The sequence below is a fragment of the Marmota flaviventris genome, chromosome 6 (genome assembly GCF_047511675.1).
Source record: "Marmota flaviventris isolate mMarFla1 chromosome 6, mMarFla1.hap1, whole genome shotgun sequence".
Classification (NCBI taxonomy): domain Eukaryota; kingdom Metazoa; phylum Chordata; class Mammalia; order Rodentia; family Sciuridae; genus Marmota; species Marmota flaviventris.
Genome location: NC_092503.1, coordinates 14016801 through 14032859, shown reverse-complemented (window position 1 = coordinate 14032859; position 16059 = coordinate 14016801). Strand labels below are relative to the sequence as shown.

General features: G+C 40.1%; 1 protein-coding gene across 10 annotated transcripts in view; it reads right to left on the bottom strand.

Moving 5' to 3' along the window:
• Syne1 (spectrin repeat containing nuclear envelope protein 1) overlaps positions 1 to 16059 on the bottom strand; it is a 436344-nt gene that overhangs the window by 114433 nt on the left and 305852 nt on the right. For 7 of the 10 annotated variants that reach the window (XM_071612898.1, XM_071612903.1, XM_071612905.1 and 4 more), the window contains 2 exons: positions 12233 to 12424; positions 292 to 426 (listed from right to left, as the gene is read on the bottom strand). In XM_071612898.1, the coding sequence (XP_071468999.1) occupies positions 292 to 426; positions 12233 to 12424 (327 nt within the window). The remainder of the gene's footprint in view (positions 1 to 291; positions 427 to 12232; positions 12425 to 16059) is intronic. The other 3 variants (XM_071612900.1, XM_071612904.1, XM_071612902.1) reach the window with 1 other exon arrangement.

Below are 16059 nucleotides of genomic sequence, written 5' to 3'. Positions count from 1 at the left end.
TCTCTACCACTGAGTCATATCCCCAATTTTTACTGTAATAAAGTAGACTCAAATGAGGGCTAATCTAAAAGCAGAGGTGGGTTATAGTTGAGTTATAGTATTTAAAAACTTAAAAACAAGATTTCCTGAAAGGCTGCCCTCTAAAATAACAATGGTCATGAGTAAGGACATTGAAAGGCTAATCACATCTTGCTTCATTCAAAGCAACTGGATTTTAGTAAAGAAACAGCATTTCCCTCCAGGTCTTTCCTTGGCAGATCTGTGGGCTAGTGAGGGCAGAAGGAGCTTTACTTTCTGTTGCTGGAGACTGTTCTGCCGCTGGTGGGTCCTTGTGGTTCGAGCTTGAGCCAGCCATTCCTGCACACCGGGGCTCTGAGTGGCCGTGAGGTCAACATCGCTGTCTTCCTTCTCTTGGGCGGCTCCCTGCTTTTAAGGAGGCAGAAATCAAAGGTCATGCTCTCTACAGGAAAATCTTCACCAAAAATGGAGAGAATGCTTTTTCAGTGTGGTCTGTATGATAACCAAAGCTGCTCTGTTAGGATGTGAAGCCACATTATTAAAAAGACAGTAACACAAAACCCATCTAATTTATGGCATTTTCAGGATTGAGAACAATAAACAGATGGTTATGCCCAGAAATAGTTGAGGGGAAATCCATGTGTTTCCAATGTGGTCACCAGGTATTATTACAGAATTTCTTTTCACAAAAATATAATGCTAGATCCTTTTATGATTTAAAAAAAATAATACAAAGGTAAAGTGTTACTCAAATGATCATTATATACTATAATTCACTGTCTCTCCTGTGAAAGTGTCATCTTTTCATTTCTCTAGGTCACATGATACATACCATGCAAGATATGGCAGGTACTTGTTCCTAAAGATTTTTCTAAAAGATTATTTATTTATTTCTGTTTTGGTAAGGGGATGGAATCCAGAGGAATAAAACCACTGAGTTACACCCCAGCCCTTTTGTCTTTTATTTTGAGACAGACATCTTTTTGTCATTTAATAAGTTGCTTAGGGCCTCACTAAGTTGCTGAGGCTGGCTTTGAACTTGATATCCTTCTGCCTAAGCCTCACAAATCACTGGGTTTATAGGCATGTGCCCCCATGCCTGGCCTAAAAGGTTATTAATCAAAGAGATCTCAATGTTTAAGAAGAAGTCCATAGCCCTATAAGGTAAGATATCATACTCATGAATTCAAGAAGAAGTTAAACTTGATTTTCAATTCCCATGGAAGAAAATTTATTGTCCCACAGAGACAAGGAGTCCAGGCGAGGGCTTCCCAGGGTGGCTGGGACTCCTCTGTCCCACCCTCCACTCTCCAGGCTCTTGGACCCTTGCTCCAGGGCTGCAGGATGTGGTCAACCACAGAGAATGCGATTCCCAACACATGTCACTAGGCAGGGACTCTCCCAGACACTGGATTTTATAGGCCTTCAACATCTAACCTGTTTGGGCCCTAGAGTTGAAGTAGTTCTAGAATTCTTGATTTTCGAGTGTCTGCTGTTTACATAGTTATATTTAAAGATTCTTCTGTAGGACAAATACTTTGCTCAAGTATGAGAAGGCTTTAAGTGTCTTTTTCCCAAAGTCATTCCAAGTAGCACATTAAAAATATCGTGTACCTGTGGACACGGTGGATCACAAATTCAAAAATGAATTGAATCTTTAAAATGATTATTAAAGACGAGATCTCTGAGAAACGAGGTCCCCTCCCTCTGCTACACCACCAGCCCACCCACTGCTTTGATGAAGTCTGAACAAGGACAAAGACAAAAATGTCCTTACACCTAGGCAAGAGTTCATCCTTCCTGCCTGGCTATTCCACGGGAATCTGAAAGGTGCCCAAATGCCACATGTCACGTGGCTTCATTTCTGAACAAGAGCCTCTCCACTCACCTGCATTTATGTCAAATGGTCAATTATGCAATTTTAATGTAACTCATTCGCTAAATACACATGAAGAGTCAGGGTTCACAAAGCAGAGGCCAGATCAGGGCCCTGGCGGGGAGACAGACAATGCCCGACCAAGAACAGCTGAAAAGCCAAGCTAGTGAGGGCTGCGAGGTCCGGGCCAGAGGTAAAGGGGCAGAGAGGGCAGGGGAGGCTTCTCAGGATGGGAACTGCTCTGAGCCCTGAATGAGTCCAGCAGAGACCCAGGCGGGCACCCCAGGCCCAGGAGCAGATGGCACAGAGGCCCTCTGAGGAAAGAAATCTGGCACACACAGAAGCAGCGAAGGGGCCAGTGTGGCTGGTCTGGTGGAGCAGAGAGCAGGATCACTGCTCAGGCTGTGTGCACAGAGCAGTGTCCCAACATCCATTCTGGAGCTGCTTGCCCGCCCTGGTTCTTCACCAAGTCTGCCCAGGGATGGGACCCATGTTTCCAACCCACAGAGGCCCGGCTCTCCCTCTTATTTTCAGAATTCTACACTCACCATCCCTGGGCAATAGACGGGGCTTGTTCACCTGTCTGATTTTTCTCACTGGAATCTCAGGATTAAATTGCAGAATGTGTGAGGGAATGGACTGGCCCTTGGGCTTCCCACCATGGGTGTTGGCACCTGGAGCTAAATGAGCTGAAGCAATCAGTCAAACTCAGAGGCAAGATTCTACCCATACACACACACACACACACACACACACACACACCCAGCTCTCCCACGTTGTTCTGAGCCCGTCCAAATGAGCTGGAAAATATTTCCTTTCTTTCAAGGTGATCCAATGTTCCAGGAAAAAAAAAAAAAGTGGCTTAGTTAGAATAATGTTATGCCCTAAATTATGCTATTTGCATTTTGTAGGATTTTTAGAATGGGGGACTGATCACACCCAGTCCTTCTCCAGTAGGAAGGGGGAAGGGGACCATGGGAGGGAGGGAGGGGCAGGGAAAGGGGAGGTCCTGGGGATTGAAATGGATCTACTTTTGTTGTGTGCATATAAGAATATGCCACAATGAAGCTCACCCTTCTGCATTATTATTAAATACAACTAATAATAATTAAAAGTGAACAATTAGAAAACTCTCCTCCCTCTCAGGTCCATTTCTCAAAGATAAGCAGTGACCTTCTGGAAGGCTGGGTGTTTGGGGGCGTGGGGTGGGCATTCTTCCTACCCTGAAGCCCAGGACATGCAACAAGTTCTCTGCCCCCATCTCAGGGTGCTCCAACTTCCAGGAATAAGCTCCAAGAGACTCTCAGGGCTCTTCCACACAGGGAGGAAGCAGTGGGTCACACAGGACTGGAAGGGAAGGACAGGGCTGACACACAGTGACCCTTTAAAGCCATTCCAATCAGAGCTGCTCCGGCTGGCAGGGCAGGGCCCCACCTGCTGGCATCTCCCCTGGGATCCAGGCCACTTCCTCTGGGCTCTTCTCTTCAGCAGAGGCTTGTTTTTCAGAGCCCAGCTGGAAGATTCCTTTGGAGACTTCTCACAGACCCAGTGCCCACTCACCCTTTTTCTCAGGGTCCTATTCTTCCCAGAATAATGTGTGCTTGCAAAAACTGACAACTGCCATGTCAGCCCTAAGAACACGCTTCACATTTACATGCAGAAGGACTTTTGGGATCTAGGACTTAGACCCGGGAAGGCTATCTTACTTGGCTAATGGAGTCCACAGACTCAGGGGAGAATAATAAACGAAGCAGCAGACGCACAGAATGTGTTTTCTATGTGGTAATGTTGGATTTTCAGTCTGTGAAATTTTCTCTGACTTAGTCATTTTGAAACCTAAGTGTACAACCACAGGAAGCAAAAAATAAATAAGAATCCAGGTCAAATTTCATTTCCTTTCCCCACGGGATGAGGAGGCCCTGGCAGGAGAAACGTGATTTGGTAATTACTTTTTGTGAGGTGTGACAACAGTTTTCTCTGGGATCTGGGGACTAGGAAGTAAGGCAGCTTCTGTCACCAGAGCAGCACTAGGAAGGGCTACCTGAGTTGTTTATTTTGGAAATACTCCAACAGTAACCACTTATGCCAAGAACATTCCTTGGAAGATTAGTAGGATTGGGAGATGCTGAACATTAAATAAAACATATCTCTATAAAGCATTTTGTTATTTATAGAGGGCAAACTCTCTGCTCTTTTGATGTATGATAATGTGTGAAATGACCTATATTCTTTATAATGGTACTGGAGATTGAACTCAGGAATGTTCTAGCACTGAGCTACATACCCAGAATTTTTTTTCCCCCATTTTCATTTTTATTTTGAGACAGGTCCTTGCTAAGTTGCCGTGTCTGGACTCCAACTTGGGATCCTCCTGCCTCAGCCTCTCAAATTGCTGGGATTATTGGTATATACTACTGTGTCTGGCTTGACCTAAGCTTTTTATGAAAAAAGTAATTCAAGACAGACTTGAATGTCAGCCCCAATTCAAGGACAGGACCTTACCAACTTCTGCATTCAATGGAGGATCCCCCTCCCCCATGACCATTAGCTAATTTCATATCTGAATTATTTTTTGTGTTCTACATAAAGAGAAATTATTCTTTTCATGGCACTAATAATGTAAAAAGGCTTACTTTTATTTCCATGGATGAAAAAATAACCTTGAAAAGGCAAAATTCTTTTTTAAACCCCATTAATATTTTATGTGCTAGAAATTCCATTAGAAGAAAGATGACAGAATTTATAGCAATTCTTAAAATAACCATTGACTGATTCCAATGCAGTAAAACACTACCACATTTTTACTGTCTACACATCACCCAGCAGCACCCTTAGGAAAGTTTATACTTGGGGCAGAGTCAGAACTTTATTCAATTTAAATAATTCCTGTGGCACTGAGCAGGATTTGCTGGGTGAGGGCCCACGGCCATGTCAGCATGCTCAGCCGAGCCTGGACCCATAGAATGCCAAGAGCGCCTCTATAAATAATAAAATTATTTATTTACTTAAAATTTATTAAATTCTAAGTGGAAACAGCTGGTCGTCACTGTCACATTGCTATGATTTCAGCATCTATTGTAAGCATTATTTGCATTAAAATCCTTAGGATAAACTCAGTGCTGTAGTACATACCTATAATCCCAGCAACTTGGGAGGCTGAGATAGGAGGATCATAAGTTTGAGGCCAGCCTGAGTCACTTAGGGAGACCCTGTCTCTAAATTAAATTTAAAAAGGGCTGGGGATACAGCTAAGTGGTAGAATGCTTGACTACCATGTTTGAGATCTTGTGTTCAAACCTCAAAACAAATCCTCAGGGGCAAAAATTCTTAACTTTAATACCATATGTTCCTCTTATCTGGTTTTACTTCCTCTAGTTTCACTTGCTATAGTTGACCATGGTTGAAAAACATTATTTGTGTTGGTTCTCCCTTTTATTAGAGTTTATTGTTATAAGTGTTCTGTTCTATTATTAGTAATTATTGCCAATTTCATATTATGGTGCCTTTTATTTAAAAAAAATCACACCTTCTCATAGGTATGTACATATAGGAAAACCCTAGCATGCATAGGGGTGGGTTTCCCACCCCCACTAGAGGTCTTGGGTCATCCCAGGGGAGAAGGGGGCACTGACATATTATCATCCCTAGTTCACAGATGAGGAAACTGAAGATAAAGAAGCTGCAGAAAGCTCCAGATCTTTGGTCCAGGCCACCTAGTTAAGAACTGGTAGAACCAGGGTGCAGCTGCAGGATGGTGGCCCAAGAGGGACTCCAGGCTTGTGGGGATGCTTTATCTGGCACCAAAAGAAACTATTGTGTTAGAAATGTCTATATGTAAAACCCAGAGATTTTATAAATAAATCCAAATTTCCCATCTCTTGAAGAGCCATCAGATCTAGCAACGGTCCCTGTGACTCTGGATAAGAGGAAAATGGGCTGCTCCTTAGATGTGAGACCCACTTGCCCAGGGCCTGACTGGGCCTGATGCCCTCGTTTGAATGCCCTTCCCAGGTTCTGAGGACTTCAGATCGGTGGTCACTGACTGAATCCCAGGGGGTACACAGGAGCATCCGGCCACCCCTTCCTTTCCCAGCTGCTTGAGGTACAGGGCAACAGGAGGCCAGTGCATACGATGGCTGACCCACGTCAAACACTGGAACCTTCCTCTTTCAGTGTCTTTAGAGATCACATCACTACAGAGCACCAGGGAAACCCCAAAGGCATCACATGGTACAGGATAAAACCTTGAACAAAACTAATGGAGCTGTGCACTTTCACACTTAGAAATACCAGTCTAGTTTTGTGCAATTTGAATATTTTTAACATTTTTTTACTTTAATTATAGTCAGGTTTCATTTTGAGGAGGTAAATTTATCTATTTATTTTAATTTTATTGGCATATTATAATTATATATAACAGCAGGATTCACTGTGACATACTCAGACACACCCCCAAACAGGATTTGGTCAATTTAATTTCCCAATAGCTCCCTTTCCCCTTTCCTCCTCTCCTGGTCCCCTTTCCTCCCTTTTCCTATGGTCTCCCTTCTATTACCATGAGATATTCCCTTTGCCCCTTTGCTCCTTCCCCCCCCCCCCGCCCTTTTTTTTTTCTCTTTAGATTCCACATGAGAGAAAACAGATGACCCTCGTCTTTTTGAGTCTGGCTTATTTTACTTAACATAATGTTCTCATTTCCATCTATGTTGTTGGAAATGACAGCATTTCATTCTTCTTTATGATGAGTAAAACTCCACTGTGTATAAATGCCACATTTTCTTTGTTCATTCATCTGTGACTGACACCTAGATTGGTTCCATAACTTGGCTAGTGTGGACTGTTATGAACATGGGTATGTGTGTACGGCTGCTATACCCTGATTTTCTTTCTTTCTTTTTTTTTTTTTTAAAGAGAGAGTGAGAGAGGAGGGAGAGAGAGAGAGAGAGAGAGAGAGAGAGAGAGAGAGAGAGAGAATTTTTTAATATTTATTTTTTTTTTAGCTTTTGGCGGACACAACATCTTTGTTTGTATGTGGTGCTGAGGATCGAACCCGGGCCGCACGCATGCCAGGTGAGCGCGCTACCGCTTGAGCCACATCCCCAGCCCATGATTTTCTTTCTTATGACTAAATACCAAGGAGTGGTATAGCTGAGTCATATGGTAGGTCCATTCCTAGCCTTTTGAGGAACTTTCATACTGATCCAGAGCATCTGTACTAATTTACAATCTCACCAACAGTGCATAAGCACTCCTTCCCCCACCTCCCGCATCCTCCCCAACATTTATTATATTTTGTTCTTAATGACTGCCATTCTAACTGGACTGAGATGAAATCTTAGTATTGTAATTAGTAATCACAATACTAGTAATTAGTATTAGTAATTTTGGTTTGCTTTTCTCGGATTGATCAAGATGTCAAACTTTTTCTTTATGTATTTGTTGACCATCTGTATTTTTTCTTCTAAGAAGTATCCGCCTTAGTTTATTTGCCCATTTATTTATTGGGTTGGTTTTGGGTGCTAAGTTTTTTGAGTTTTTTATATATTCTACATAAACTGTCAGAAGAGTACCTGGGAAATATTTTCTCCCATTCTGTAGGCTCTCCACAATTTTTTTTTCCTGAAGGATGTAAGTTTAAAGGGAAAGTAGTATTTTGTTTTTTTTGGCATTAATTTATCCAATAGAGAGTTCAAACCATCTTTTAACATGTTCACTGGCCATTTCTTTTTATTTTTGTTTGAGGTGTCTCTTTATACATTTTGACCCTATTTCTATTAGGTATCATATCTTAGTGACTTATAAAAGATTTGTGAATTACATAGTTTCTTCCCTATTTGTCTTTTATATTGGTTAATTTTCTTTCTTTTTTTTTTCATCAAAACATTTTTACTTTCATAAAGTAGTATAAGAAAAACTAAAATTCTGGCTTCAGGGCAAACTGGCAGAAATTTTCTGTCTTATGTGATTAAAAAAATACTTATACATAGGAATACATTTCAGGTTAATTTTTACATTTAAATCTTTAATCCATCTGTGATACATTTTTTTTAAGTTTAGAAAAAAAAAGGAGGAGGAGCTGGGTATGGTGGTGCATGATTATAATTCCTGTGATTCAGGAGGCTGAGGCAGGAGGATCCTGACTTCAAGGCCACCCTCAGCGACTTTGCTAGACACTGAAAAATAGTAAGGATTGGGGATGTAGCACAGCGGTAGAGCACCCCTGGGTTCAATCCCCAGTATCACAAAAATAAATGGGGTAAAAGACCCAGCTTATCATATTTCAAGTGATTTGCCTATTTATTTATGGAGAGAGTCATGTTTTGTCTACTGACTAGTAATGCCACCCTAAACATTTATTATATTCCTCTATATGCCAAGATTCCTTTCTGGAATATTTATGCTGTTAAATTTTTACTTATATATTTTTGTGCCAATGTCAAACTATTTTAATTATGCAATATTATATTTTAATATATTAGACTAATGACCCCTTATAACTCTTCATTTTCAGAACTTTATAGTTATTTTCTTCTTCTTTTTTTTTTGTAATGGAAATTGAATTCTGGAAATTCAGTCCAGGGCCTCACACAAGCAAGCACTCTACAACTGAGGTACATCTCCTGTTTTATAAAAATTTTAAAATACATATATTAATATAGGGTCTGGCTAAATGGCCTAGGCTGTTTTTGAACTTTTGCCTCCTGTCTCAGCCTTCCAAGTAGCTGGGATTCAAGGCATGTACCACCAACTGGCTTGTTTTTTGTTTGTATATATGAAAGTTACAGATTATTTGTTTATTATAGTACTGAGGATTATTTTTAACAAACCAATGATCTTCCTAAATTCTTCCATTGTTTCTAAAAGTTTTAAGTTGATTATATTTGATTTTCCTGATCATATGATTAGCAAAAAACTGAAAAAATACATACATTAGTTCAAACTGAGAAAATATATTATCTTGTGTTATATTTCATCTTACACTGAGAAAACAGAAGACATCACAGTGAACTTCCCTCAAGTTTTCTCTACAGTATTTATGCCCAACTTTGTAAGAGCATGTGTACTCAAATATAAATGCTTTTCCTTCTCCTGATTTTTTCTTTTTAAAATTCTAAGTGGAGAAGCTGTTGGGGACAGCTATGAGGGGTATGGGAAGGTACCACTGGTGAGGCCACAGCGGGGGTGAAGACAGCATTAGAAGCAGGTGCAGGTGGGAGGCAGTTATCAGGCATCTAAACCACCCCCTCCCAGGCTTAGCAGGAGGGATAGGGGAGACTAGGCCCTTCCAGCTTCTCCCTCCTATACAAGAAAACTAGTCTTGCAATTTCACTCCTTTTTCATCATTTTTTCATCTACTGGGTTATTTTTACCTACATGTAAACATGCCATTATTTTTTCTGATCTTAAAGCTAAACTTTTCTTGGTCCCCTTCACCTTCTAGAGTGTCTCACTCATCTGCTCCCCTTGGTTGCAGAATTCCTGCAGTCGGCTCTGTGCCCCCCTCCAATTCCACCTCTCCAGTCTCTCTTCCATGTCAGAGAGCTCTGGCTTCCACCCCTGCCTGAAACAGCTGCTGCAGAGCTCACCAATGATCTGCCTGTTGGTGAGTGCAGGGACAGATCTGTCCTCATCTGCTTGCACACAGCAGCTGATGGCCTCCAGGAACAAAGCTCTACCTTCCTCACACCACACTGGCTCTTCCATTTAAGTCTCTTTTGTGAGCTCCTCCGCCTCTTCCAACCTCTCAATTTGGACAGATTGAGGGCTCTAGGGCCTTCATCTTTTCCCATCCTGAGTCCTTTGGGAAGCTCCCCAAACCTCATGCCTAGGAGTACCACACAGAGGCTAATGGCTCCAGACCAGATCTCTGCCCTGAATTTCCACCACTACTTGGCATTTTGATAGGCATCTTGACCTAAAATCAATCTGCTGACCCAGCTAGTCCTTCCTCCCCCAAATCTGCTCCTCAGAGAGTCTTCATCATTTCCATGACCCAGCATCTGACAAGTTCTGACACCTGCTCCTCTGTGCCATGATGACTTCTTCACTGGCCCCTCAGTTTCCACCCTGGTCCCCTGTAACAGGTACAAGGTCATCATATCAGTGCTCTGTTCCCAAATACTCAACAACTTCTCACCTTCCCGAGAATCAAAGTCAAAGTGCACAAGATGCTCACAAGGTCCTTCAGTCCCAGGCCTCTTGTTGCCCATTTCTATGGTCTGAAGATGTATGTTTTCCCTAAATTTATACCTTGAAATCTATTTCCCAGGGTGGTGATATTAGGGGGTGGGGACTTTAGAGGTGATTACTAACAAAATGAGCTCTCCTATAAAAGAGAGCCCAGAAAACTAGATATTCCCTGCCACCATGTGAGGAACAGTGAGAAGACACTATCTATGAATCAGAGAAAGAGATCTCTCCCAGGATGTTGAATCTGCTGGCACCTTGACCTTGGGTTCTCAGCTTTCAGAACTGTGAATAATAAATCTCTGTTGTTTGTAAGCCACCAGATAATGGCATTTTTGTTACAGCAGCCTAACAGGTTAAGGCATGGTCTGATCTCATTTTCTACTTCTCTCCTCTTACTTACTCCTTTCCTGCCACACTGACTTTGGACAGACTGGGAACCTTTGTACTTGCTTTCCCTTTGCCTGAAACTCTCTTCCCTCACATCCACATGGTTCATCTTTCAGTGTAAACTTTGCAAAGATTCCTTAGCTACCCTGTTTAAAGCTGCAAATCCTCCCAGCCCTGCCTTTCCCTATCCTCTTGCCTTTTGCTAGGTCACCAGTAATTTTTTATAATCTTCTTATATAATAATTCATTCTAATTTTATTTATTACCTGCTCCCTAAACTTTAATCTCCTGAAGATAGGAACAGATAAACATATAGATATACAGTTTTTCATGCTCCTTCACTTCATCACATATAATAGTATCTGGCACACAGTAACTTCTCAACAAATATTTGCTTAAGTTTTGCACAGGATGATAACAGTAAGCTATAGGTACTAAGAAGAATGAAAATGCTGCATAATTATAGTATGAAAGGTGCATGGAAGAAACTTAATGAAAGTTTTCTAAGGTATATTGGTCTGGAGGGAGATTAGTATATTAACTTAGAATTTATTAGGTATGCATGGTAAAACAGAGGGGATTAAAAACAAAAAAGATCACTCAGTCACTTAAAAATATGAATGTCAAAAACAAAGAATAATAGAAAGAACAGGATGAAAATAGAAAACAAAGAGTAAAATAATAAAAGCTAAAGAATCAGTAATCATGATAAACTTAATGGATAAAACTTGCCTTTTAAACCATTTTCATTATTAGGGATTTTCATTATTAAGTATTAAAAATCAAGAAAATATGACTAACTGTTCTTTAAAAAAATAACCCTATAACATAAAAATACAGAAAGGTAGAAATCAAAGGTAAGTTAAAAGATACTTCAGGCAAATATTACATAAAAAGCTATAGCAATATGACATGAAAATTACCACTAGAGAAAATTAAGATCCCTACACAATACTAAAAGGTTCACTTCACCTGGAATACATGATGATTCTAACGTGTGGGCAGTTATGGTTTAGATGTGGTGCCCCCAAAAGCTCACGTGTAAGGCAATGCAAGGAGATCTGGAGGAGAAATGATTGGGCTTTAACCTAATCAGTGGATTAATCTCTGATGGGATTAATTGAGTGGTGACTGGAGGCAGGTGGGGTGTGGCTAGAGGAAGTGGTTCATTGGGGATGTGGCTATGGGGTATATATTTGTATCTGACAAGTGGAGACTCTGTCTGCTCTCTGATCACCATGTGAGCTGCTTCCTTTGGCCACACTCTTCCACTATGCTGTTCTGCCTCACCTTGAGCCCCAAGGAATGGGGCAGGCCTCTATGGACCAAGACCTCTGAAGTTGTGAGCCCTCAAATAAACGTTTCCTCCTCTACAGTTGTGTTGGTTGGGTCATTTAGTCACAGCTGCAAAAAAGCTGACTAAAACACAGGCACCAAATAAAAGAGTCTGAGCATATATAAAGAAGTGAAGGTGGGAGAAATAAAAAAGAAATGGAACCACATCGCAGCATATCTACATCCATGACCTGCCTTTAAATTTGGGCATAATTATTTGTACTTTCTTTTCCCACAACTGCAGTTCTTATGTTGATGGCATCAAGTAATTCTAACAACACCTATTTTAAAATCTGTGCTGAAGTCAGTGTAAATCACATAGTGGGTCAGTGTGGTAGGTGTGCATCCTACCCCACCTCCCTCTCTCTACCACACACCTGAAGAGACCCTCCAGCAAGCCTCTGCTGTGGGCCCTGCTGCCCTCACCTGGATGTTGAGCTGCTTGTCGTGCAGGGCTCTCTGCAGCTCCAGGAGGCTCCCCTTGAGGGTCCTCAGCTTCACCGCCAGCTGCTCAGCCTCATCCTTGGTGTGAGCCTTGCCCTCCAGCAGCAGGTTTTCATTGTGGACGGACAGCTCCGATAAGGCCACCACCTTCTGCTCTATTTCCACCAGCATATTCTGGAACAAGAGAAATAAGAATGACATTCGCACATCCTGCCAGCTTCTGCAAAGACTGTTTCCCAAGGCAAAACACAACTGTCTTTAACCCAACGACCAGGCGTCCATGACGTTTCTGTCCTTTTCCCACAACCTTGAAGAATGGTTTATAGATTTTTTAAAATTGCCTAAGCTTTTGTAATTTTTCTCTTTTTGAGGATTAGATATTATACCAAAAAAAAAATACAAGGAAAAACCACATGGGAAGTACATTTTATATCTACCAACACACTGCCTCAGTGTTACCACATTTTTATTATTTTATTATTTTAGTGTTAGATTGTGATACTAATGATTGGTAATATAAACAAAACACATGATGCACATTTTCCTTGCCAACTTTAAAAAAGGAACTTCTGCTTCTCTGGGTTGATTCTTCTCAGGTTGCTGCTCTAATTTCTTGTTTTAGCTTCATGGATTTTTTTTCTTTTCTTTTTCTTTCTTTTTTTTTTTTTTTTTTTTTGGTACCGAGGATTGAACCAGGGGCACTTAACAACTGAGCCACATCCCCAGCCCTTTTTTATATTTTATTTAGAGACAGGGTCTCACTGCTTAGGGTCTTGCTAAGTTGCTGAGGCTGGCTTTGAACTCACTATCCTCCTGTCTCAGCCTCCCAAGCCACTTTGATTACAGGCGTGCACCACCACACTGATGCATCATGGATTTTAACCTTATATTTCTAAAAATGTTTCCTTGTTTCTGTGAAAACCCTAGTGCTATAGGGTTTTCCTTTAAAATGTGAAATTAAATCCAGGGGAAAAGCCAAATAATCTCCTTTTTCAAGGTAGAAGCTCGATAGTAAGAAAAACAGCATGGTATTAACACCAAAACAGACATGAAGACCAATGGAACAGAATAGAAGACAGAGAGACAAACCCACATGAATGGAGTTACCTTATACTAGACAAAGTGGCATAAACATACATTGGAGAAAAGACAGCTTCTTCAAATGGTGCTGGGAAAATTGGAAATCCATATGTAGCAGAATAGAAAATTAACCCCTATCTCTCACGCTGCACAAAACTCAACTCACAGCGGATTAAGGACCTAGATATCAGACCAAAGACCCTACACCTACTAGAAGAAAATGTAGGCCCAACACTCCATCATGTCAGCTTAGGAGCTGACAAGACTCCTAAAGCACAAGAAGTAAGATCAAGAATTGATAAGTGGAAAGGTATCAAACTAAAAAGCTTCTTTACAGCAAAGGAAACAATCAAGAGTGTGAAAAGAGAGCCCACGGAATGGGAGAAAGTCTTTGCCACCTACAACTGAGATAGATCATTTATCTCCAGGATAGACAAAGAACTCAAAAAAAAACTTAACACCAAAAAGTCCAAATAACCCAGTCAACAAATGGGCAAAGGAACTGAACAGGCACTTCACAGAAAAGAAATACAAATATATTGTTGAACACAGGACAATTACCTCAGATTTGTTCTATTCTCTTTCCTATTCCTATCCCCTCAATCTTCCTTCTTTACCCTTTGCCTATGGCAAACAAATATATGAAAAAAATGTTCAACATCTCTAGCAATTTGAGAAATACAAATTAAAACTACACCAAGATTCCATCTTACTCCAGTTTGAATGGCAACAATCCAGAATACAAGCAACAATAAATGTTGGTGAGGATGTCGGGAAAAGATATACTCATACATTGCTGATGGGACTGTAAGTTGGTGCAACCACTCTGGAAACTCTGGAAAGCAGTATAAAGATTCCTCAGAAAACTTGGAATGGAACCACCATTTGACCCACTCCTCAATATATACCCAAAGAAGTTAAAATAAGCATACTATAGCAACGCAGCCACATCAATGTTTATAACAGCTCAATCACAACAGCTAAGTTATGGAACCAATCTAAGTGCCCTTCAACAGACAAATGGATAAAAAAATGTGGTATATATATACAACAGAATATTACTCAGCTATAAAAACATGACTTTATGACTTTTTCCAGTAAATGGGTGGGTCTGGAGACTATCATGCTAAGTGAAATAAGCCAATATTGAAAACCTAAGGTCTAGTGTTCTCTTTGATATGTGGATGCTAAAATACAACAAGTTGGGGGGAGACAAAAGGACATTGGATTAGACAAAAGGGAATGAAGGAAGGGAGAAAGGATAGGAACAGAAAGACAGTAGAATGAATCAGACATAATTTTCTTAAGTTTATATATAAATACACCACCAGTGAAAGTCCACATCATGGACAACCACAAGAATGCGAAGTAATATTTCATGCATGTATAATATGTAAAAATACACTCTACTGTCATGTATATCTAAAAGAAACACACACACACACACACACACAATAATTACCCCCCTAGAAAAATTATTTTTACCTTTGTCAACTTTGAACTCCTTGAGGTGTACTTTCTAACTTTTATTCCATCAAGTAATTAACGAAAAAGAATATTTTCCTTATACAAAATTAGAATTAGTGCTATCCTAACAACTTCTTTTTTTTTTTTTTTAGTGGTGCTGACCCAGTGCCTTGCACACAGCAGGCAAGGGTTCTACTACTGAGCTACACCCTCAATCCATTTTTATATTGTATTTTATTTTGAGACAGAGCAGGACCTGCCTGAGATGCCCAGGCCTGCCTCGAGCTTGGAATCCTCCCACCTCAGCTTCCTGAATTGCTGCAACTGGCCCATCCCAATTTTAAGAAACTAACTTCAAATCAAAGAACTGGAACCAAATGGAAGAGCAAAACTTTATAACTTAAATGGGGATTAATAAATGATTTCTTGAAGATCATTTTTGAGAAATTAATATAATTCTATGCAGGGCTGATTTTTCCATTAGGCATATCAGCCACTGAAGGCCCATAATACTTCTTGAGGTCCCCAAAGATATTTAATTTTAATTTCCTTAAAAATCAGAAGCAAAAATAAATATAATAATATGAATATATAGGAATGACTCCACCCTAGTTTGTACTAGTCTTTGCGGCATTTTTCATGAAGAAAAGGGTTTACTAAGGAAAGTTACCTGGTGCATAAAAGCCACCCAGTGGCTCTAATTCTATAATTATTACATAGAATAATAGTCACAGTATTAATTATTATACCTCTGCCATATACTAGTTTTTAATCATCTAGATCTTTAACTGGCTTAATGTTATAGTGTATTAATTGATTAATTAATTCATTGATTGCAGTACTAGGGATCCAACTCAAGGTCTCACACATGCCAGGGAAGTACTTTACCACTGAGCTACATCTCCAGCTTAATATTAAAATTATAACTAACTAGGTTTTAATTGGTTTAATTTCTAAGTTTCAACTAATTTAAATTGAAAATCTAATTTATATAGTGATTTTTAGATTTTAGTAAACTGTTTGTTGATGTGATTTCAATTTTACCTGCTTCTAGTGTCCTAAAATAAGGCCAAAACACTACTTTAATACTTTGTAAAAGTCTTGAAATATATGGTAAATTTTTGCTTTATGCCTTACCATAAAAATAGATTTATACCAAAGAGAAGAGTGGCAGTAATGACAAAACATAGTTTGAAATCCCAGTTCAGATGCTAATTTCAAGTGCTAAAGTGAATGTTAAAGATAGATGTCTATTTCCAGAA